Source organism: Carassius gibelio, chromosome A24 (genome assembly GCF_023724105.1).
Source record: "Carassius gibelio isolate Cgi1373 ecotype wild population from Czech Republic chromosome A24, carGib1.2-hapl.c, whole genome shotgun sequence".
NCBI lineage: Eukaryota > Metazoa > Chordata > Actinopteri > Cypriniformes > Cyprinidae > Carassius > Carassius gibelio.
The window spans coordinates 20,076,626-20,100,875 of NC_068394.1; the positions used below are offsets into that span (position 1 = coordinate 20,076,626).

At 40.0% G+C, this 24,250-nt stretch overlaps 1 protein-coding gene across 2 annotated transcripts in view; it reads left to right on the forward strand.

The window, feature by feature from the left end:
• Positions 1 to 24,250, forward strand: part of LOC127946072 (bone morphogenetic protein 7) — a 56,852-nt gene that overhangs the window by 10,854 nt on the left and 21,748 nt on the right. For both annotated transcript variants that reach the window (XM_052542385.1, XM_052542384.1), the window contains exon 2: positions 23,700 to 23,892. In XM_052542385.1, coding sequence (XP_052398345.1) covers positions 23,700 to 23,892 — 193 coding nt within the window. The remainder of the gene's footprint in view (positions 1 to 23,699; positions 23,893 to 24,250) is intronic.

Sequence of the window (24,250 nt, forward strand, 5' to 3'; positions counted from 1 at the left end):
CTGCGAGGGGGTTAAAGACATCTGCAAAGAAGGCATAACAAGATGGTTGACGGATTGGTTTTCTTTGGGACTCTCAATGGACGTGGAATTCAGTGGTGTTGGGACAGGTTGGTTATCAACATAATGCATGGAATGACTTACTTCAGGGATAGGCAACTCCAGTCCTGGAGGGCCACTATCCTACAGAGTTTAGCTTCAGCCCTCATAAAAACTCACCTGCCTGTATCTATCTAGTAATCCCGAAAACACTGATTGCCTTGTTCAGGTGTGTTTAATTAGGGTTGGAGCTAAACTCTGCAGGATAGTGGCCCTCCAGGACCGGAGTTGCCTATCCCTGACTTACTTGGTCATTTTGGTATTTACAACCACACTTAAGAATTTTACATGTGGTCCAGTCTATTAAATGTTGGTGCTGAATCAGCCAAGGGTGGCCGAGTATGAGTTCTGCGCGACTATTGGTAAGTATGAGAGGTGTAAATTGTTCTTGGTGTTTAGGTTCAACACAAAGGGTGATTGGTGCAATTTGATATGTCATGTACCCCTTATCGATCATTTATCCTGTGATCGCGCAGCTGGAATAGGGCTGTGTAGTTTGAACCCTCTGGAGATGGTGGGTCTTAACGAGTTTTCTTGAAATTAAATTTCCAGCTGATCCGGATTCAACAATGGCGGTAACCTGTACATCGAGGCCTCTTAACTTCAAAGTCACAGAGATGGTTAGTGGGTTAGAGTGTTGAGGAAGGACCGAACTCACCACTAACCATGGGGGATGAGATGGGCAGGTACGTATGAAATGATCACCTCCTGCAGTGCAGGCACAATTTCTGTGCTCTTCGTCGATTTCGTTCCTCTGGAGATAACCTCTGGGAATCCACTTGCATTCTTTCGGGTGGTGGTTCTGGAGCTTTTTCTGGTGTGCTTCGGGGGGGAATATTATCTGATCGCTTATCTGATGATTTTATGATCGCTGACCGAGGAATCCCCCACCGGGCATCCAAACACTTCCTTGAAATGACCTATGAAGTTCTGTATTGAGGAGGTGATTGTGGATTCCTGGAACCATAGCGCTTCAGCCCATCTCAGTGCTGGCCCGGACAATTGCTGTATGATAAACAAGATTTTTGATCTCTCCGTAGAATACTGATGTGCGTGCTGCTCCAGTGCAAGCGAACATTGGAGTAGAAACCCATTGCAGTCCTCCTCCCTGCTGGAGAAGGGCGCTGGTCATGATATCGAGCTTGCCATATACACCGACGTGGGAGTCGAACTAGCGGAAGCGCTATCCTGTGACTGCGCTGAATTCATCCTTGTTGTTTAGGTCAAGCCTTCAGTCAGGATAGACTCGGGAGACAGAGGTAGGTGAATTCAGAACAGTGATTTATTGAATGATATATATACAAGTGCTCGGTGAATCCTTATCCTTAAGTGCATGGTGAAACTCCGTAGTTCAGATGCGGGCAGTATGGGAGTCACATGGGGTGGGAATGCAAACAGGTGAGTTCGCTTGGTTCTGTAATGTCAAAGCCACAGTTACTGATCGCTCACTTAGATTCTCTTCTTCCTAAGGTTGCCGAAGACAGTATAAACTCAGGGTAATCATAGGAGACTTCAACGACCATCGAATCACTGGTAGCGAACTGCTGATCCGTGGTCCTGAGGGTAGCAGAACAAAGACACAGGTTAGTGTAACACCGAAGGTGAGTATACGTTACGCTTGGCTTGCAGAAGCCCAGGATACAAGTGGGATGAGACTGTTCTTGTTGAAGGCTTGACGGGGAACTGTGGTAAGGGTAAGTGTTTATATTCTGATGCTGGCAGGTGTGGCTGGTTAATACTCAGGGGACTGTGAGCATTGTTGATTGGTGTAAGCCGGGCTTGCCAGATCCCTGACACTAACCTTGAGAACATATATACAAATATATACACACGTCTACTGAGGCTGGCATTCACAGGTGTGGGGAAATTAAGGGCAATAGCAGAGGCGGATTTAGTAAATTGGGGGGCCCATGCAAAATATAGGAATGGAGCCCTATACATTTTCACAAATTTTTTCTTAGATCAACCCCGAGCGGCAACCTCGCGCTCTCTCTCCTGAGGCCAATAAGGAAGTGACTAAAACTGCAATTCATCTACTGGCCGCTTGAGGCTGGCTGCAGAAGAGAGTCAGTCCCATAGACTCCCCATGTTAAACTGCCCAACTTTACAGCAGAAAAAAACATGTTTACAGCCTGGTTCAAAAAGAGATTTTGGTCTATATTGCTAATTTTGCCCTTCAAGACAACTGTGAGGGGGGTGAACGTTTTTATAACTCATCCGTTTAAATTATATTGAGCCTTAAAGTTCTGCATAATTAAGGGCATGGTCACTTGAGTGACAGGTGGATTGCCGCTGCTGACAATGCCGTCTCGCTAGGTGGGCGCGGCTTCAGCAATCAGCTCCCGCCTTTTTGCCCATTTTTGATTATCCAGGAGAGTCGCAAGGTGACGCGCTGCCAAGATGGCGACGGCCCGCTCTGCACACTTTAGGCTTCAAAACCGCTATTGAGGAGTCTATGGGTGACGTCACGGACACTACGTCCATATTTTTTTATAGTCTATGATCAACCCTGAGGTTCCTTTTTTATTTTGATGCTTGCTGCTGCACAGTGGTACCCCATAGTTGTGTCCAATGTTTATACAATTTTTATGTAAGTTGGTTCTTTCTTTCTTTTTTATTTAATTTTTTTAACAGCCAGCGGCAGACAGTGACTTGATCATAGATCAATTTAGCCTTCTCAAATAATTACGACTTACCTAAAATAAAATCGATAAATACAAAACAGTTTAAGCATATCACAATGTTAGTTTAAATGTTTAACTGAGGCGTTTGTCCGGAGAGTTGAAGCTGAAGCTCTCCTAGGAAAAAGCTGCATTTCCTTTTTTCAAATATATCTTTTCCTTATTTATCAGATCCCTTAGGGGAGATCCATCTTTGCTGTCTGACACAGATTTCCTCCTCTAATGCTGTGTCTCTAGCCAGTCCTGAGTTTACACACACCTGCTGCAGCACACACAGATTTCTCTAACAGGTTTCTCTGCCTGGCATGCTCACACAGACATAGATACACAGGTAGCCACATTTGTAGGAGACACTGCACACAATGCCTTAAAATCCACATATATCCAAGTATATCAAGACCAGATAGGTACCAGAGATTTGATGTTCCGACCCCCTAAGGGATGGAAAAAAAACCCACCATGTTACATGCCACAATGGCCAGAAATGGTCCCGTAAGGTTTCAAACCCCGATCTCTAATCTTTCAATTTGGAGTGGGTAGCATCCTCCAAAAAGTATTAAAAACTAGTGGAAAATTTCAATTTGTTTACATTTTTCCTATACTGTTCAAACTGGTTTGTACCAGTTTGTAAGTTAAAGTGAATGTCATGAAATGCAGTTTGTGTAGGTAGCTGTTTGTGCATGTAAACAGTCTGCAACATTTGGTCTTTTGATACAGACTACATTGTTATAGATAAAATAGTCAAGTCACCTTTATTTAAATACAGCGCTTTTAACAATACAGTTTGCATCAAAGCAGTATCAAATAGGAAAAAGGCGTGTCAATGCAAAAGGACAATAGGCAAAATAGACAAAAGGCAGTTCATCATTGAATTCCATGATGTCATCGTCCTGCTCACTTCAGTTTAAATAGTATCTGTGCAATGAGGTTGAGGAGATCACTGGAAATGAATTGTCCCCAAATAAACAAGCCAGATGCGACAGCGGCAAGGAACCAAGACTCCATAGGCAACAGAGTGGAGAAAAAAACCTTGGAAGAAATTAGGTTCTGTTTGGGCAGTTCTCCTCTGGCCAGATGAACCAGCAGGTTGATCCATGCTGCAACAAAGTTAGGTTGTGCAGAGGGCTCATCTGGTTCCATGGTCTTGTCCCGATGGCCATCTAGGAGATTCACTGGGTATTCGTCTCTGGAGCTCATCTAGTTGTACTGGTCTCCACTGAAATTCAGGGCTGTAGAGGTCAGCTCTACGTGTTGAACCACTATCTGGGTTTGATACGGACTGGTGGTTACAGTAACTTTAGAGTAAAAGAATAGCATATATGTTATTCTTCTTACGATGTAACAAGTACACTATGCTTTATTGAAAATGTTCCTGGATCTGGTTATCCTAATTATTGCAGCCTAACAATCCTTTAATGGATTTGAGTAATCTAAATCTGTAAGTGTGTAAACCAGGTTAAAGAGATTGGTCTTTAATCTAGATTTAAACTGACAGAGAGTGTCTTCCTCTCAAACAGTGTTAGGTAGATTATTCCAGAGTTCGGGCACTAAAAAGGAAAAGGATCAGCTGCTCACAGTTGATTTTGATAGACTAGGTATTATCAAATTGCTAGAGTTTTGAGCGCACAGTCGACTTACAGTATAGGACTATAATAGGATAAGAGCTTGCTCAAGTACTGAGGTTCATACAAGGCTTTATATGTAATTAGCAGGATTTTAAAATCTATACAATGTTTAATAGGGAGCCAGTGCAGTGTTGACAGAACTGGGCTAATATGGTCGTACTTCCTGGTTTTAGTAAGAATTCTAAGCTGCTGTATTTTGGACCAGCTGGAGTTTGTTTATTAAGCGTGCAGTACAACCACCCAACAAAGCATTAAAATAATCTAACCTTGAAGTAATGAACACATGTATTAAGGTTCCTGCATTTTGATTTCGAAGGACGAAGGATGACGAAGAATTGACAGTGCAGCCATCAAGTCTTGGACAGTGTTCTAGGTTATTACATGCAGAGTTTTTAGGTCCTATAATTAACACCTCTGTTGTTTCAGAATTTAGCAGTTAGAAATTACTCATAATCCAGTTTTTATATCGACTATGCTATTGAGCAAAAAAAGAAGAAAAAAACTTTTCAGAAATAATAACGGCAGGCCTAATACTAATATAATGTACCAACATTATGAACAGAATAGGATAATTTTGTTCCCCTCACTTTTCAACAAATCTTCTCAGTGTGGATGGAAAGCCAAAACGGAAACAGAGAGAAAAAGATGCATTTTCAAACTAGGTTCTAGGTTTTTACATGCAGAGGTTTTAGGTCCGATAATCTACACCTCATTTATAACAGAATTTAGCAGTAAGAAGTTCAAAGCTCGAGCCGCGCGGAAAACGCGTGCATGCTAGAAATAGAAATAGCCTATTTTTCACGTGACGCGCGTGTGTTGGAAGCGTTTCCAGGCAAAATATAATAGGAAAATATGTCATTTTGTACACAAATACATATTAATTCATGACATTGTGATATTTGAAAGTCTATAGGTTGACATAAATTCAGATATGAATGTAATTTAAAAAATAAATAAACAATTATCGATTTTCAAATATTGCACCTATCAAACATAGTCTATTTTGCCATCAATACTGTTGACGGTGTCCTTTATCAGTAGGCGTAGGTGTAGGTGTGTAAAAAAAAAAGTTGATATTGTTGTCATGAAGACAAGATCCTGGTCTGTCGGCAGCCTCCCTCTATGTCACCTACAGCAGCAGCAGAGCGCCAAGGGTAACATGTAAAGCATGAAAAGCAACGTTCCTAGTACTGAGACATGAGGTACTCCATACTGCAGCTGTGATAAATATGATACCTCTTCATTCACATCTACAAATTGATGGCAGTCAGATAAGTATGATCGAATGCAGCACTAAGATTCATTAGCACTTTTAGAGAGATACAACCATGATCAGATGATAAGAGCAAGTAATTTGTAACTCTAATGAGAGCAGCCTCAGTACTATGATACAGTCTTAATTCTGACTGTAAATCCATTTATGGAGTACCATTTTATTTTTACCATGTAAGCATATCTGATATGATTACAATTTTATTTCTAATAGTATCGATCTTGGAATTACAGTAGTCCATAAAGTCATCACTCCTGTGCTGTTGAGTAATGTCATAGCCTGTTGGTGCTTTATTTTTCATTCATTTAGTGACTGTATTGAATAAATACATGGGTTTTATATTTGTTTCTTCTACAAGAGATGAAAAAAAAATCAGATCTAGCAGTTTTTAATGCCTTTCTGTAGGATAAAATACTTTCCCACATGCAACACAAAATATCTCTAGTTTTATTTTCCTCTTACTGGGTTCCATTTACCAGGCTGTTCTCTTTAGGGAATTAGTGTGCATGTTATACCACAGTGTCAAACTGTTTTCCTTGGTCTTCCTTAAACATAAAGGAGCAGCTATATCTAAAATGCTAGAAAAGAGAGTCCATCATTTCTGTTACACCATCAAGTTTTTCTGAGCTACTGGATATGCTGAATAATTGAGATAAATCAGGAAGATTACTTACAAAGCAGCATTTTGTGTTAGAAGTGATGGTTTTACCATACTTATATCAAGAAGTAGGATTTACAGTTTTAGCTTTTTTGGAGTTTACAATAGACTAGATAAGGATCTGAGATGTCATCACTTTGTAGCAGTATTTAAACACCGCAAACAAAATTTCATGTGACAGTATTAAATCTAAGGTATTATTTCAACAATGAGTACGACCTGGCATGTGTTGTCTAACCTCAATAGGGTGTCTATAAATGCTGATCCCAGTGCATTTTTTATCATTATCAAAATGGATGTAACAGTTTCCTCCAACAATTAAGACTTTATCTGCAGCCAGCACTAATTCAGAAAATCACCAAATTCTTTAATAAAGTCTGTATGGTGCCCAGGTGGTCTGTATACAGTTCCCAGTACAAACATTGCACGTCCTGATATTGCTGAGTTAGATGTGTTCCTAGGTCAACATATTTTGTTGACCCTGGAACAACATTTTACTCAAAAAATGTAGTCTTGACCATATCCCTACACCTAAACCTAACCTTAACCATGAGTGATCCTTAAAATCAGAAGAAATGATAGATGAATGACACTGATGTACAAAGTAAGATATAAAAATATAAAAGTAATCTTAACTCATTTAAAATAATGTAATCATCTGGTTTTTGCCAGGTTTCTGTCAAACAGAGCACATCTAGGTTATAAACAGTTATCATATTATTTACAAAAACGGCTTTCATAGAAAGGGACCTGATATTCAATAAGCATAACTTTATAACTTGTTTCTCTGTATTTTATACAATTTTTTTTTTTTTACATCCACTAAATTGTTACTCTTAAATTGGTTTGGATGTTTTTTTGTATTTTCTAGTTCGGAGAACAGACACAGTCTCTGTAGTGTGATATATAGATGAAAGAGTCTCTATGTGCTGAGAATTAACTGATTTTTGTGATGTGAGTTGGCTAGCAGACGGCTTAGCAAGTCTGTCTGCTTCCTGACCTGGGCCCCAGTTAGGCAAGTGCTGTTAGTCATATAATACTGTTTACAGCTTTTTATTAACACACAATCAGTGGTTGAGCAGTCACAACAGACTGGACCAGCTGACCAGCCAGAGTAGACCTGACTTTTATGGAATTGATTGCTTAAGTTTGGACAAAAAAATACTACAGAGGTCAATGGTTACAAGCAAAGATGACAGAATCTTAATTTTTTGGGTGATCAATTCCTTTTAAAGCTGCAAAAAAAGAACTGTATACAGTATTTGCATGCTGTCTGAAATGTAACTTTCTGTGAGCAAGCCCTGAGACAGAGAGCTGAACATGCACAATTAAAGTATAACAGAGCTAGCCTATAGCCTCTTAGGTTATCAGTAAATTAAATAAATAAATAAACAGAAAAAGGTAACACCTGATGGATGTTAGTGGAGGAGAGGCCTCAGTACTCTAATTCGCACATCGAGAATCATTTTCGGTCAAACCCTGCTGGAGATCCGCTTCAGGGGGGCCAAGAACGAATCCCGATTAATACCCGAGGCCAGACTCAAGAGGTTGGTCCCCTTAGTAGAGTATTTTGATGCATGGAAAAATCTCACGAATATTTCTCCTTGGGCTCTGCGCACCATTCAAAAGGGGTACAGACTACAGTTCGGTTCCCGCCCACCAAAGTTCAACGGGGTGGTCTGGACTGTAGTCAACCCAGAGCAGAGTCGGGTATTGGAACAAGAAGTAAACTCTCTGCTGGTAAAAGAGGCAATAGAACGTATTCCTCCTCCAAACAGGGAGTCCGGATTCTACAGCCGCTACTTCTTAGTTCCCAAGAAGGATGGGGGGTTCCGTCCAATAGTAGATCTCAGGCACTTGAATCGGTCTCTGAGGAGATTCAGGTTCAAGATGCTCACTATTCCCATAATCGTGAACCAAATTCAATCCGAGGATTGGTTTGTCACGATAGATCTGAAGGACGCATACTTCCACATTTCCATCCAACATCTCACAGAAAGTTCCTGAGGTTCGCCTTCGGGGGAGAGGCGTACCAATATCGGGTTCTTCCGTTCAGCCTAGCTTTCTCCCCTTGCACATTTACAAAATGTATGGATGCAGCTCTAGCACCGCTGAGGCTTCAGGGTCTCAGAGTTCTCAATTATATAGACGACTGGCTGATTCTAGCCCAGTCACAAGAGCTGGCAGTTCGGCATCGAGATGTCCTTGCCCACAACCAGAGCCTGGGGTTGAGACTCAACACGAAAAAGAGCGTGTTGGCACCAGCCCAGAGAACCACATTCCTGGGAGTGGTGTGGGATTCTGGCCACGGTGACCAGAATGAAGCTAGCACAGGCCAGAGAGTGTTAGGTCTAATGGCAGCAGCATCCAACATCATTCCATTCGATCTCCTGCACAAGAGGCCCTTGCAGTGGTGGTTGAAAAAAAAGGGGTTCTGCCCGAGGGGAAACCCATTTCGAATGATCAGGGTTACGCGCAGATGCCTTCGTTCCCTATCTATAGAAGAGAACTTGGTTTCTGTCCCAAGGTCCCGTGCTGGGAGCGTCGTGTCGCCGGAAAACCGTCTCGACAGACACCTCCCTCACGGCCTGGGGTGCGGTCATGGACGGCCGCTTTACGAGAGGTCTATGGCAGGACCATCATTCCTCCTGGCATATAAACTGCCTGGAAATGTTGGCGGTGTTCCGAGCTCTGAGGAACTTCCTGCCGGATCTCAAGGGTCATTACGTCCTTGTGAGGATGGACAATATGTCGGTGGTGGCTTACATAAACCATCAAAGGGGTCTGAGGTCTCGCCCTCTATGCAGACTGGTGCATCAGATCCTCTTGTGGTCCCAGGGGAAATTGTTGTCTCTAAGATACATCCCAGGGAATCCGAATCAGGGAGCAGACATCCTGTTGAGGCAGGGGCTGAGGCCTGGGGAATGGAGACTCCATCCCGAGGTGGTGGAGTCAATATGTCAGAGGTTCGGCCCAGTGGAAGTGGATCTATTTGCATCTCGAAAGATGACTCACTGTCCCCTGTGGTTCTCCCTCACACATCCAGCCGTGGCCGAGGCCTATGGTACAGACGTGTATGCCTTTCCCCCGATCGCTCTGCTCCCGGGAGTTCTAGAGAGGGTTCGTCGCAACGCCATCAGTCTATTATTGGTAGCCCCATTGTGGCCGGCCCCAGTATGGTTCTCAGACATAATATTTATATAATTATATACTTATTATTTATATATTTATACATAATTACTCCTGGACGGCCCTCCATGGGAGCTTCCCATCAGGAGGGCCCTGCTGACACAGGCAGAGGGCTCAATACTTCACCCTCGGCCCGAACTATGGAAACTGTAGGTCTGGCCCCTGAGGGGGCACAGTACCGAGAGGCCGGCCTGTCAACAGTAGTGGAGTAGTGGAGACCATACTCAGCTCTAAAGCTCCCTCCACGAGGAAATAGTACGGCCTAAAATGGAATGTTTTCACCGTTTGGAGCAGAGAGCGTGAGGTGGACCCAGTTAACTGCCCAGTGGCTTTAGTGCTGGAGCTACTCATAGATCAGCTGGTCTTACCCCGTCCACTCTCAAGGTGTACGTGGCTGCCATTTCGGCTTTCCACGCTCCTCTGAGTGATGGGCCTCTGGGGAGACAGCCGTTGGTTGTATGTTTCCTCCATGGGGCTTGAAGGATGAGACCTGCGGCTCGTACCAGGGTTCCCACTTGGGACCTAGCAGTGGTTCTCGGAGGGTTGGTTGAGGCCCCAGTTAGATGTTCCCTCAAAGGGGAACGTATCCGGTTACGACTGTAACCCTTGTTCCACGAGAAAAGGAACAAGAACTGCGTCCCTTTGCCACACCTCCCCCTGCCTGGGAGCGCTTGCTTCATCACAGAAGTTGTCTCTGTTGTGTGCCGGCGTCCTTTTTATAGCTTCCGCATATGCCGTCACACATTACGTCATGACGCAACACCAATCAAGATTGGCTTAGTTTGAATCATACTTCGGAGGCGCTATGCTGAGGGGCTTCCCCCAAAGTGTCGTTCGACGCAGTTCTCATTCCCTTTCTTGGGAACAAGGGTTACAGTCATTTTTCTGAAACTGACAATTTAACAGATTTTGTTAATGTTTTGATAACATATTTGATTTTATGAAAAAAGTCCAATGATATTTTGTTGTGCCATTTCTAGGCTGTGAATGTTGAAGCCTGCCTTTAAGTACTGTTCACATGTCTCTTTTTAGAGGTTGTCAAAGCACAAAGCACCATTAGTCTATCCCCTAATGTTTTGTCAGCTGTTCTCATGGATTATGCCTTTATTAATGTTTCTATATGCAGAGAAGAAGGAAAGAATGGGAATGTTTATTTTCCAGACCATTTCCCCCATTTTATGGAATTTTCTCCTCATATAAAAAGACATTATAATATTTGTTGACAGGCCATTGGCTTGAGTGGGCATATGAGATAAAATTGGTTTGTTTTATGCCTGTTAAAGATGGAACAGCTGACTCTTGTAATGCCTGTTAGCCTGTTGCCCTATGCATATGCAGAATTTAAAGTAGACATTCCCCTACACAAATCATGTCAACCTGACTGTTGAAAACTCAAACACACACCACACACACTAAATTTCTTTCTGTTCAGTATTTTCCTGACACACAGGTACAGTATGACCGTTGACATGATTAGCTTCAGATAGTTGCCGTTGGTTATAGAGATGAAGAGATTGAGAGACATCAGACATCTTTTGACAGTCGCAATTATCACAAATTACTGCTTTTCTCCAAACATCCTGCTAATATGTTACAATGCTACATGTTCCTTCATAAACCACAATTTATAAGGTTTCTCTTAAGGAAAGAGCATCATTGTCTTTAACACAAAATCTTGTAAGTTTTCTTAAAAAAAATATATATAAAAGAGCAAAGCTCTAGTGTTCACACCAACCAATGGATCTGTAGAACCATGTCATCTATGGTTTGCCATAAACTTTTGCACCTCTTGCTGACCTCTGCTTAGAGCTCTGACTCCTGTAGTTGCACCTTTGATGGTATGCATGGGTCAGAGACTTAGATTATGGTTGAAGGGAATACCCACATAATGCAATGTCAAACCCCTGCCATCTCCCAGGTTCCAGAACACAAAACCCCATGAACCCGGTCCTTTTATCTACATGCAATGTCCATTTAAAGACTGGGCTATCTTTCATGATTTTCATTAACGTAGTGTTAGTCCTAGGATTTTTTTTATATTGTTCTTAATTTTCCACTTTTCATATATCACCCAGGGTTAATACAGTAAGCAACCTGTAATTTCAAGTTCTACAGTTAACAACATAATTCAACAATTTGGTTATTCCCAGAACAATACTTTCAATGAACATTCACAAAAATAATTGCAAAGTTTTGTGGTGAGAACTACAGCTTTCGACCTGTGATTAGACGTAGAGATCGACCAATATTCAGTCTGTCTGAATTTTTATTTTTTTTTCATTAAAGGGGTCATATGACATTGCTGAAAAATAACGTTTTGTGTATTTGGTGTAATGCAATCTGCTTATGCAGTTTAAGTAAAAAAAAAAAAAAAACATTATTTTCCACATAATGTACATTATTGTTTCTCCTTAATGGCCTGCCTTTCTGAAGCGCAATGATTTTTACAAAGCTCATTGTTCTGAAAAGGGCTCTGTACTGTATGCTGATTGGCCGAATTCCTCATGTGTGTGATGGAAATGTTACGTGCCTTACCATACTGTGATGCCATATCCCAAAACCAATAAATGCCATTATGAAGGAGATATTTGTTGCATCCAGCATGGACATAATTACTGATTATAATGACTTATGTTGTCTTTTTACGAGTTGTATATCATACTGCGTAAACATATAACAATGTCTGCATATGGGATCAGAGAAATGTCAAAAAACAGACGCTACTCTACACTGCTAAAAACTTGTGCTTGAATCATCAGTGGCAAATTCTTTAAATATGAACACGTACTTACAGACTGTGAGTCAGAATCTAGGCTGTCCTTGCAAAGTCGGAATTGCCCCCCTTTTATAGAAAACAGATGGCATTGTAGGCTACTCTCCCAGGAAACAATCCTCCAAAATTTTTGCTGCACACAATCAAATATTTGGGGTTGAACTGACCGGAACAGTGTTGTAAATAAAACTTGACCACTGATTTCTAGTTGTGTCCACTTTTGGAAGGCCAAACAAAGTATTTTCTCTTTCACAACAAAACATAGTGTCTCCACGACATGGCGATGGTGGCAAAAATACAACAGCAAGAATAAAAGTTATGCAGTCTGTATTTGCGTAAACATTTGGGCGGTTTTATGCAAATCATCTCACATAGACATGTGGGTGCATGTTTAAACGAGCCATTTTAGGAGGGCGTGGACAACTCTTAACATTTTAAAAGAATATCTCTTTGGGTGTGGTACCTTAGTCTTTGCAACTCAAGGGATCTTATCTATGCTCGAACAGCTTGTAACATTTACATTTACATTTACATTTAATCATTTAGCAGACGCTTTTATCCAAAGCGACTTACAAATGAGAACAATAGAAGCAGTCAGGTCAACAAGAGAACAACAACAGAATACAAGTGCCATGACAAGTCTCAGTTAGTCTAGTATAGAACGCATAGCTAGGTGTATATACATTTTTTTTTTTTTTAATTAAATGAAAAAGACAAGAAAAGGAAAAGTACTGGTGTTAGTAGGTTAAGTGCAGGCGAAAAAGATGAGTCTTTAGATGTTTCTTGAAAGTGAGTAAAGACTCCGCTGTACGAATTGAGATTGGGAGGTCATTCCACCAGCTGGGCACAGTCCAGGAAAAGGTCCGTGAGAGTGATTTTGAATTTCTTTGGGATGGCACCACAAGGCGTTGTTCACTTGCAGAGCGCAAGCTTCTGGAGGGCACATAGGATTTAACCAGTGAGTTTAGGTAAGTTGGTGCCATGCCAGTGGTTGTCTTGTAGGCAAGCATCAGTACCTTGAATTTGATGCGAGCAGCTACTGGTAGCCAGTGTAACCTGATGAGGAGGGGAGTAACATGAGCTTTTTTTTGGCTCATTGAAGACAACCCTCGCTGCTGCATTCTGGATCATTTGCAGAGGCTTGACAGTACATGCAGGAAGGCCCGCCAGGAGAGCATTACAATAGTCCAGTCTGGAGAGAACAAGAGCTTGGACAAGAAGTTGGGTTGCTTGCTCTGACAGGAAGGGTCTAATCTTCCTAATGTTGTATAAGGCAAACCTGCAGGACCGGGTCGTTGTAGCAATGTGGTCAGTGAAGCTTAACTGATGATCCATCACAACTCCTAGGTTTTTGGCTGTCCTCGAAGGAGTTATGGTTGACGAGCCCAGCTGTATAGAGAAGTTGTGATGAATCAATGGGTTAGCTGGAATCACCAGTAGTTCAGTCTTTGTAAGGTTAAGCTGAAGGTGATGGTCATTCATCCAGCGGGAAATGTCACTCAGACAGGCTGAAATGCGAGCAGCTACCGTCGGGTCATCAGGCTGGAATGAGAAGTAGAGTTGGGTGTCATCAGCATAGCAGTGATAAGAAAAGCCATGCTTCTGAATGACAGATCCTAAAGATGTCATGTAGATGGAGAAGAGAAGTGGTCCAAGTACTGAGCCCTGAGGAACCCCAGTAGCAAGGTGGTGTGACTTAGAAACATCACCCCTCCAAGACACACTGAAGGATCTGTCAGAGAGGTAGGACTTAACCCACAGGAGAGCAGTTCCAGAGATCCCCATCTTTCTGAGGGTGGACAGGAGAATCTGGTGATTAACAGTGTCAAAAGCAGCAGACAGGTCCAGTAAGATGAGTACCGAGGATTTTGAAGCTGCTCTTACTAGTCGCAGGGCTTCAGTAACCGAGAGCAGAGCAGTCTCAGTTGAGTGGCCACTTTTGAAGCCAGATTGGTTGCTGTCCAGGAGGTTGTTCTGTCCAAGGAACATAGAAAGCTGGTTGAACACAGCCCGCTCAAGTGTCTTTGCAATGAATGGAAGAAGGGATACCGGTCTGTAGTTTTCAAGAAGCGCTGGATTTAGAGATGGTTTCTTGAGCAGTGGGCTTACCCGAGCCTGCTTGAATGCTAAGGGAAATGTTCCAGATTGAAGAGAGGAGTTGATAATGTGAGTAAGTGAAGGTATGACTGAAGAAGAGATCGCTTGAAGGAGGTGAGTGGGGATAGGATCAAGTGGACAAGTAGTAGGATGATTGGACAGGAGAATTTTGGAGACGTCCATCTCTGAGAGTGGGGAGAAGGAGGATAAAGAGTGTGCATCAGTCATTGTGAAGTTTTCCTCAGTCTGTGGAGAGGTCAGAGGGACATGGCGTAGGTTTGTCAGACAGGCCTTCCTGCGACGTACATAGCGTGATCTCCGAGTGTTAGTAGTGATAGTAGAGATCTGAAAGCACATAGTGACTACAAGTGTAAGATATATTTGAGAACAAACTATACAAAGAGTGGAAAAAAAGAGAAGCAATACTCAGGTGCCCTGTCGGTGTCCTTGCTCGGTGAGTCGCGCAGGTAGAGTCGATTGTCTTTACACTCATTGGTCTTCACACGAGGAGGGTTCACACGAGGGTTGCCGCGACCGCTGCCGCGGTGAAACCTAGTGCTTTGTATTAGCCTGATTACCTGTGATTGAAGTCAGCTGGACACGCCTCACTATTTAGCAGATCGAAACCAGGCAGTCCCGCGATAGGCAAACGCAAAACCAAGCGCCACTTTCAGCACGTATTAACCACGGTAAGACACACACAATTTAAACCAAAAACAAAAACTTTCCTAGCAATGATGATCACACACTAGTCTGATGAGAAAACAAGACAAAACACTCACAAGCTGCTGTCCTTCTATGTTGCTCGACTGTTTCTTCTGACAAGTGCTTTCCAAACAGCTAATTAAGTACTTTCACTGGCTTTGGCCATGCCTCACTATTTAGCAGATCGAAACCAGGCAGTCCCGCGATAGGCAAACGCAAAACCAAGCGCCACTTTCAGCACGTATTAACCACGGTAAGACACACACAATTTAAACCAAAAACAAAAACTTTCCTAGCAATGATGATCACACACTAGTCTGATGAGAAAACAAGACAAAACACTCACAAGCTGCTGTCCTTCTATGTTGCTCGACTGTTTCTTCTCTTGTAACAATCCAAAGAGAAAGGGAAACTTGAAATTACATAATATGACCCCTTTAAGAGCATCAAAAACAAGTGCAGTCATCCAGATGACAAGCAAGTCACAGTAGCCTTCATTACATAAGCTGGAACAATTCGATTGTGGGGAAGAGAATGTGAACAGGGATTCTAAAGATAATTACATAAACATGGATGGATTCTTAGCATGCCTGGCTCAACAGCACATTTTTATTGGTTAAATGGAAGGAGACAGCTTTCAAATCATCTGGTTCTCAATGTTTCATGTGCTGCAGAGATGCAGGAAATAATTTCAGGCTTTGTGTATGGTCAACATTTTTTCTAACAAGTTTGTGGAGATTCGATTTTGGATTGGGCAGAATAATTAAAAAGCCTTAGATATAAATTATGCCTTAATACTTAACAGAAACTTGTTGGTAGTAAATAGTTTTGCACCAAAGTACTATATGTATAAAGTGGATACCTCTATACATTTTAATTCTACATACATTTTTATTATCCATTGTGTACACTGTAGAAAATGTTACATTTAAAATTGCATTGTATAAATCTTCCTTTCCTTTATGAAATGTTTGAATAACAGGGAGAAAGGGTCATTGACATAATTCCCCGTGCAATTATTTAGTTTTATGTTAGTTTTATGTTTTACAGTTAGGAAATGTACAATATACATTCACCATACCATGATGCTTGTAACGTTTGTCATTGTATTTTAGCCGTAGGGTGAGCTGTTGTTTTCATAGTGGCTGTGGGCAAGGAGGAAAAATTCAAGATGTGGTGAGTGAATAAAATGCAAATGACCACCGGACTACTTAAGGGGATGTGATGGAAAACAATTAAAGTGTAGCTCGCATATGACCATGGACCACACTGAAGCCTGACTTGCCGTCCCATGCAGCCATATGCCACTACATTTATATATATATATATATATATATATATATATATATATATATATATATATATATATATATCCAAATGTAGTGGCAAATGGCTGCATGGGATGGGAAGTCACGCTTCAGTATGGTCCATGGGTGGGCTTGGCATGGTTTGCGTCTCCACTGTAGTTTATTATCGCTTTAGAGTGGGCAGGATTATTCACATGTCATTATATTTGCACCGTCTCTACTACCATGACTCCAAAAAAAATTATTTTCATTCTGCGTCACTACTTCAAGCTCTCACTGGATCCACTCCTCTGCTATCAACGAGAGTAACATCTGTACTTCCACAACAGACAACATAACATTTTAGTTGCATTTGATCCTTCGCTAGCTGTGCTGATTTAAATCTAACAGTTCTTTTTGCGTTTGTGTTGCAAGTTCAGTGACGCAGGTAGTGATGTTTCTTTCTGGCCAATCCGTGATGAGCAGAGTTTACACTTCACATTTTGGTAAGGGTACGGTTCACTTGGAACCTCGACCGAAGTGGTACTAAAAAAAGTACCAGGTACTAGGTACTGTACCCAGTGGAAAACCCCACAGAACATCATTCAAAGTCTTCTTACACCATGCCAATGGTGTACATGACTGTATCATCAGAAAGAAACTGCAAAATTAGCATCTATGACAGAATAGCAAAGCCGACACCAGTGTTCAGAAGAATAACATATCTTTTGTACAAATCATCCCCTTGGAATTGTAAGGTTCTATCTGACATTTTTGTCAAAATTTAGTTATTCCCATATTGCTATTCTGTGACAACTTATTTACATTTATGTGATATTTTTTATGTTGTATACATACATTATGGGATTCTTATTTAAAAAACAATAAAGCCACACCCTCATGGGTAGTCTGATTTCACTCTTCATATTGCTTTGTAACAAAAGTAACAAGGCCATTTCAAGACCAGTGGCCTTCGATACTGTGTGTGCTGATTACCTTAAATATATCTGTCATATCAGATGTTTTTGCTACTGAGAGACAAGCTTTTTTGGATACACCTGTGGAAGTTGTTAATGAAGAAGTCTCAGCAGCATGTGAACCAGCCACGTTCAAACCTGATGTGCTGATGTGAAAAACATCACAAACGGGATCTCTGGAAATCGCTTTCACTATGAATTACTCAGTCAAATTGTGAGTGAAAAAAGGCATGGTTTTAAGTCATCGCCCTGTGAACCATGAAGCTGGAATTGCAAATTTCTCTATTTACTTATCTTTATCATCATTTTTAGTAGCAAGTCCTCACTAGAGGTTCTACAAGGTTAGTCAGTCAATTAGAGTAGTGTATGTAGCACTAGTACAGGGTATCCCTCAGAGTTCCATCTTAGGCCCTTTGAGGTTTTCTCAAGAGGCTCAGTTTTAAATTGTAACGCATGTGTCAGGACAGCAGAGGAGTATAACTCCCTGTTAGAAGTCCACTGATCAGAGAAGTTGTTCCCTTATGATGTTGGAGAACTTTAAACAGCTACTCTAATTCACCAAACAGAGAAGAGGGGGTAGTCTTCACATAACCCCAGTACCCTTGTTAATCCCTAATTCATTCCTCTGCTTCACAACTTTCTTTTCCACCTCACAAGGTCACTAGGCTTAGATGGAAGTGTGTGTTCCAATCAGAGCAAGACACTTCAACCCTGGGCCACAAGCGGGGGGATCCGGCTGGACTTGTACTTATGGCAAAATATTCAGCCCATGGGTCATTCATAGGAACAAGAGGGAGGGTTGTCTGTAACATGGTGGGGAGAGCAGCATGGCTGAGTGACAAAGCTGTTGTCTGATGAGAAGACACACTCTGGTCATAGTTTCCCCTTTTTTCTTTTTCTATAAGAGCCAGCTGGCACTTAAAACACTGGATAAATTGTCATTATGTCCTTTGCCGTGGGAACAGCTTGAATAAATAAAGAATTATAATTCTACTAGAAATAGTGAATCATTACTACAGCACATGCCCTGAACATCTGGACGCTCTGTGAAGAGGTGCTGTATTATAAATGCATATGTATAGACCATATGGGTAAATTAGGTCAATCAGTTATCAGCTGTTATTGGAGCATACATAGCATACATATCTTTATAATGTTTAGGTATAGCCTATGTAAAAAAGAGATTCACTAATATTTTGTCATACCTAAACCAGGTAAGATCAGACTAATTATATTTATTACTACTACTACTACGACGACTACTACTAATATTATTCTTATATAATTTCTAAGTATTGTTAAGAAAACTGGACCCACTTTATATTAAATTTAGTACAATGTACTTATTCTGTACATACATGTTTTTACATTGTACTTATATTTTAAAAAAAAAAACTACATGTAATTACATTTATAATTACACTGTTGACCCCAGAGATGGGACCAAGTCACACATGTGCAAGTCTCAAGTAAGTCTCAAGTCTTAACCTTCAAGTCTCAAGTAAGTCCCAAGTATTTTTTTCTTGGGCAAGTCAAGTCAAGTCAAGTCACAAGCTATGTCAAGTCCAAGTCAAGTCACCTTAATATTGTTATTTTACCTGCAGAATCTGATATTAATAAAGTTAAAAGACAAGATATAAGTAACTGTCAGTAAATTAAAATAATTTGGATTTGCATTGTAAATACTCATGTTCAGTAAAATACATCATGGAATCAAACAAAATTGTAACTTCCTAAAATTATTTATTTTTCACTTCTGCCAACAGTGTTTGAAATGTTTTACATTTTCAACATTGAGTCCATAAAACAAATAACAGCTAAACATCCAACAGACTCCTCTCTGAACACCTCTCTCTCTCTCTCTCTCTCAAACACAGTTTACATACAACATTAAACCGTTACATTTCTCCTCTCTCACTCTCTCTCTCTCTCTCTCACACACACACACACACACACACACACACACACTCTCTCTCTCTCTCTCTCTCTCTCTCTCTCTCTCTCTCAGAGTATAGAATATAAATATGACGTATTTTCAGTTGTTTCATACTTTTTTGTTATGTACAGTACAGACCAAAAGTTTGGACACACCTTCTCATTCAAAGAGTTTTCTTTATTTTCATGACTGAAAATTGTAGATTCACACTGAAGGCATCAAAACTATGAATTAACACGTGGAATTATATATGGAATTATATACATAACAAAAAAGTGTGAAACAACCAAAAATATGTAATATTCTTGGTTCTTCAAAGTAGCCACCTTTAGCTTTGATTACTGCTTTGCACACACTCGGCATTCTCTTGATGAGCTTCAAGAGCTAGTCACCTGAAATGGTCTTCCAACAGTCTTGAAGGAGTTCTCCGAGAGATGCTTAGCACTTGTTGGCCCTTTTGCCTTCTCTCTGCGGTCCAGCTCACCCCTAAACCATCTGGATTGGGTTCAGGTCCGGTGACTGTGGAGGCCAGGTCATCTGGCGCAGCACCCCATCACTCTCCTTCTTGCTCAAATAGCCCTTGCCTTCAGTGTGACTCTACAATTTTCATATTCATGAAAATAAAGAAAACTCTTTGAATGAGAAGGTGTGTCCAAACTTTTGGTCTGTACTGTACATAACAAAAAAGTATGAAACAACTTAAAATATGTCATATTTATATTCTGTACTATATATATATTTTGTTTTTGAGTCTATATATATATATATAGGGTAATCGCGGCAGCTACATTAGTTCCAATGTAGGCGCGCGGTATGCGCGCTCATAATGGAAGCAACGCGCGCGCGTCGCACCGCATCGAGTTAAAAACATCTAAACTTCTCAGAATGCCGCAAGCGCACCGCAGGTCATGTGACAATAACTAACCAATCAGCTTCATCCTTTCCCGTATCAACGTTGAAAGCTCAGCTAAGATGAAGGAACAGCTGTTCATAGCTGTATATGGATTGCCATTTTGAAACGAATTTAGTAGCAGTGCTACTGCGAGCGATTTTTAGTGCTGCAAATCCATTTATCCTATGCTGAAATTTCCGCGTCTTCATTGAGAGAGAGCGTGTCATGGATGCTTAGCAACGACAGACGCCCCAGGAGCACTTCTGCCCGAGCGCTTTGGAAAGAAGGAGAAAGCGACGCGACTAGCGTTTTCCACGCGTTTTTAGGCGCGAACTATTGAAGACAAAAGCGATGACCCTCGGTACCTCTCAGGCTGACATGTTGATGTGATGTGATATCTGATTTAAGTGGGTGTGGTGTGTGTAAGGTAGAGAGGACATGACTGATGATAGTGTCCTGATCCAGTCACGACGCTATTCTCAGCCTGCGCTCCAGCTGAGTAATCAACTTTATTTAAAAAAAATAATTTATATATTTTATATTCAAACTGAAAACATGATGTGATTAACACTCAAGTCATTCAAGTCATCTTGTCTCAAGTCAAGTCAAGTCCCGAGTCTTTAACTTCCAAGTCCGAGTCAAGTCTCAAGTCCTAAAAATAGCGACTCGAGTCGACTCGAGTCCAAGTCACCAAGTCACAAGTCCCCATGTCTGGTTGACCCATACTTAACACCTTAACCCACCCTTAAACTTACCCATACCTCCAACCCTCTCCCTAACCTTACCTCTATCCCACCTCAATAGGAGCAAAAGTGTTTTAAAATACAATATAAACACAATAAGTACATTGTACTTATTTTTTTTTTATGTAAGTACATAGTATTTAAGGCCACCTAATATAAAGTGGGACCAGAAAACTTGCATCTAAATAGCAGTATTGGTGGTGGTTAAAGAAGCGCAATTCACAATCCAGCACTATATAAATGCATTATTTGTTCATTCATTCATACTTTGTGCCATCAACGTGTCTGGCACAGCAGTAGCTGCTTCTCACTACACTTAGGCAACGAATCAGTAGAACAAGACAGTATAAGCAAAATATTTGTCAATCTGGATTTAGCACCAATTGTTATTGAGTTTGTCTGCCACGGATGCACTGCAAGAGATACAAAGAATGAAAGTTTCTGAAGTCAATTTATGCAGAGACAAATGGTTATGATAAATAAAATATACAACAGTGACAAGAATAAGTAAGTGAACCCTTTGCAAATATCTGAATGTCTGTATTGATTACTCATAAAATGTGGCCTGGTATTAATTTACTTCCAATTATATACAAACACAATCTGATGCAACTAATAACACACTTTTCATATTAAGTCATCTTGATGAACATATTAAGTAATCATTCACAGCTCATTACTTCCCACAAATCTGTTTCTGTTCATCAGAATTGTTAGGTCTTGATAACACAGTCCTCTTTAGGTCAGGATTCACATATTTTCTTATGTTTGTGTATTTTCTCTCATTCTCTCATGTCACTCCCTAAAAAAAAAAAAAAACAGGCTTCCTCCACTGACCGCTAGATTTTAATGAGGTTTGCATTAAGAGGATGCTATGGTAAACACACATCTGATCGATTGTGATGTCTTGCTCACTGGCATGCTTGGTCATGCACGCACATAATGATCTACTGCATAATAATAATAATAATAATAATAATAATAATAATAATAATAATAATAATAATAATAAAGCAATTAAATAAGCAAATAAGAATGCTGAAAATACATTCTAGGTTTGTAATCAATTTACACTATTTGAAAATGATATTTTTCTAAATAATAATAAAATTGTATTTACTTTGGAAACAAAAAATGTTTCTGAAAGTAATTTTAAGATGAAAAAAAAACCCCAGATAAAACACGAAACTTGTAAATAAAATAAACTGATATACGTATATATATATATATATATATATATATATGTGTGTGTGTGCTTGTGTGTGTGTGTATGTGTGTGTGTGCAATTTAAAACACATAGCCTAGTTTGATATATAAACTGTATGTTCATCAACGATTGCATGTGATCTGATATTACCATGTAGGTTTTCTGTATTGGCCTACTGTATATAGCTAAAAATATGAACACAGTAACATTTTAAATTACTTCCATTTCTGAAATAATAATAATAATAATAATAATAATAATAATAATAATTAGTAAAAGTGTCTTGTCCCGGTGGTCATCTGAGACAAGGTCTTTACAGGGGATCTGTATCTGGGACTCATCTAGTTGTCCTGGAGCCGGATTCACGAAAATCTTTTTAAGAAATAAATTAAGAAATTTCCTAAGATAAATTCCACAAAGTTTTTAAGAATGTTCTTAAGTGCAATTCTTTAAAAATTCTTAATAATTTCTCAAATATGTTCTTAACATCTTTATTTTTTTCTTAAGAAGAAATCATTCAGTTATCTGAATGAATCCATGATAAACTGCTAAAGTCACACTTGACCTATTGTCTTTGTGCGCTTCCTGTTGATTACCCTAAAAATCCCTAATAATAAGCACGCACCATATACTGTATATTTTGTTGCAACTTTGACTGACGCTCAGCTTCACATTTTTAATGTGGCCTGTTTTTTAACAGTTACTTTTAAAATATCCTGTCTCAAGCTGCAGCGATATGTTTAATCCATTTTGTGCTGTGTTTTTGAACTCTTGAACGCTTTCGGTATTTGAGTCCACGCTTCTACAGCAAATGCATCCTGCGTATTCATATGCACTGAATACTGCCAAAGATTATGTAGCTATTTATAAGCTAAAATTAACGGCGTTCATTTAAAGCTCCTTATCTGACTCGTTTTAGAGTTGCTAATGAGTTTAAAAGTCAGCAAAGACCGATTATGTTTACAATAATAGTTTTTTTTTTTTTTTTTTAGAAAAACTTTGGATATTTTTTGTATGTTATATATATATATCATAATATATATAAATCATAATCATAATCATCAATCCGAGCAGCTGAGTCCTTAGCCATCTTCAAGAATCGGCTTAAAACACATCTCTTCCATCTTTATTTGACCCTCTAACTTTAACACGCACTATTCTAATTCTATTGTTTAAAATATCTAACTACCTTTCTAATCTTTTTGTATTCTATTTTCTTTTCATTTATTATGCAATTGTATATGTATGTGTGTGTGTGTGTGTGTGTGTAAAGACCTCTAACTAGCTTGCTCTATTCTTTTATTTTTTTATTCTATCTGTTTCTTTTTATTTATTATATTAGTTAAAATCCCATGCTACGTGTACTGTGTTAACCTAACTGAGACTTGTTATAGCACTTATATATCATTGCTCTTTTTGTTGTTTTTGATTTCTTCCACTGTCTTCATCTGTAAGTCGCTTTGGATAAAAGCGTCTGCTAAATGATTAAATGTAAATGTATATATATATATATATATATATATATATATATCATTGTCATTTTGTGTTTGTCTTTGGACAGTTGAAAATGATAGAGAGCTTTCACCACAGAGAAGACACTATAGAGAGTACAAATTCAACCTGTCCCAGATTCCAGAGGGAGAGGCCATCACAGCAGCAGAATTCAGGATCTACAAGGAGTGTGTGACCAGGGCCACCCGCAATGAGACGTTCTTTCTTAGTGTGTTCCAAGTGGTTGGGGAACATCCAGACAGGTAAATGGGATGTTAAATTTAATATATACTGTATAAATATAAATCAGGCTTAAAATCCTGTAGGGTGAACTAGGCATTACTTGCCCCAAGGCCATTCAAGATGTAGGTGATTTTTTTAAGCTGAAACCATTTATCTTGATGATGCAAGTCAACTGCTGCCTGTTTTTGAGAGTACACACACACACACACACACACACACACACACACACACACACACACACACACACACACACACACACACATATATATATATATATATATATATATAAGCACTTCAAGGAACACAACATTAATTTAGTTTAAATGTATATTGTTATATTATTAAAGCACCCAATAATGATGTGAAGTGTGGTGCTTT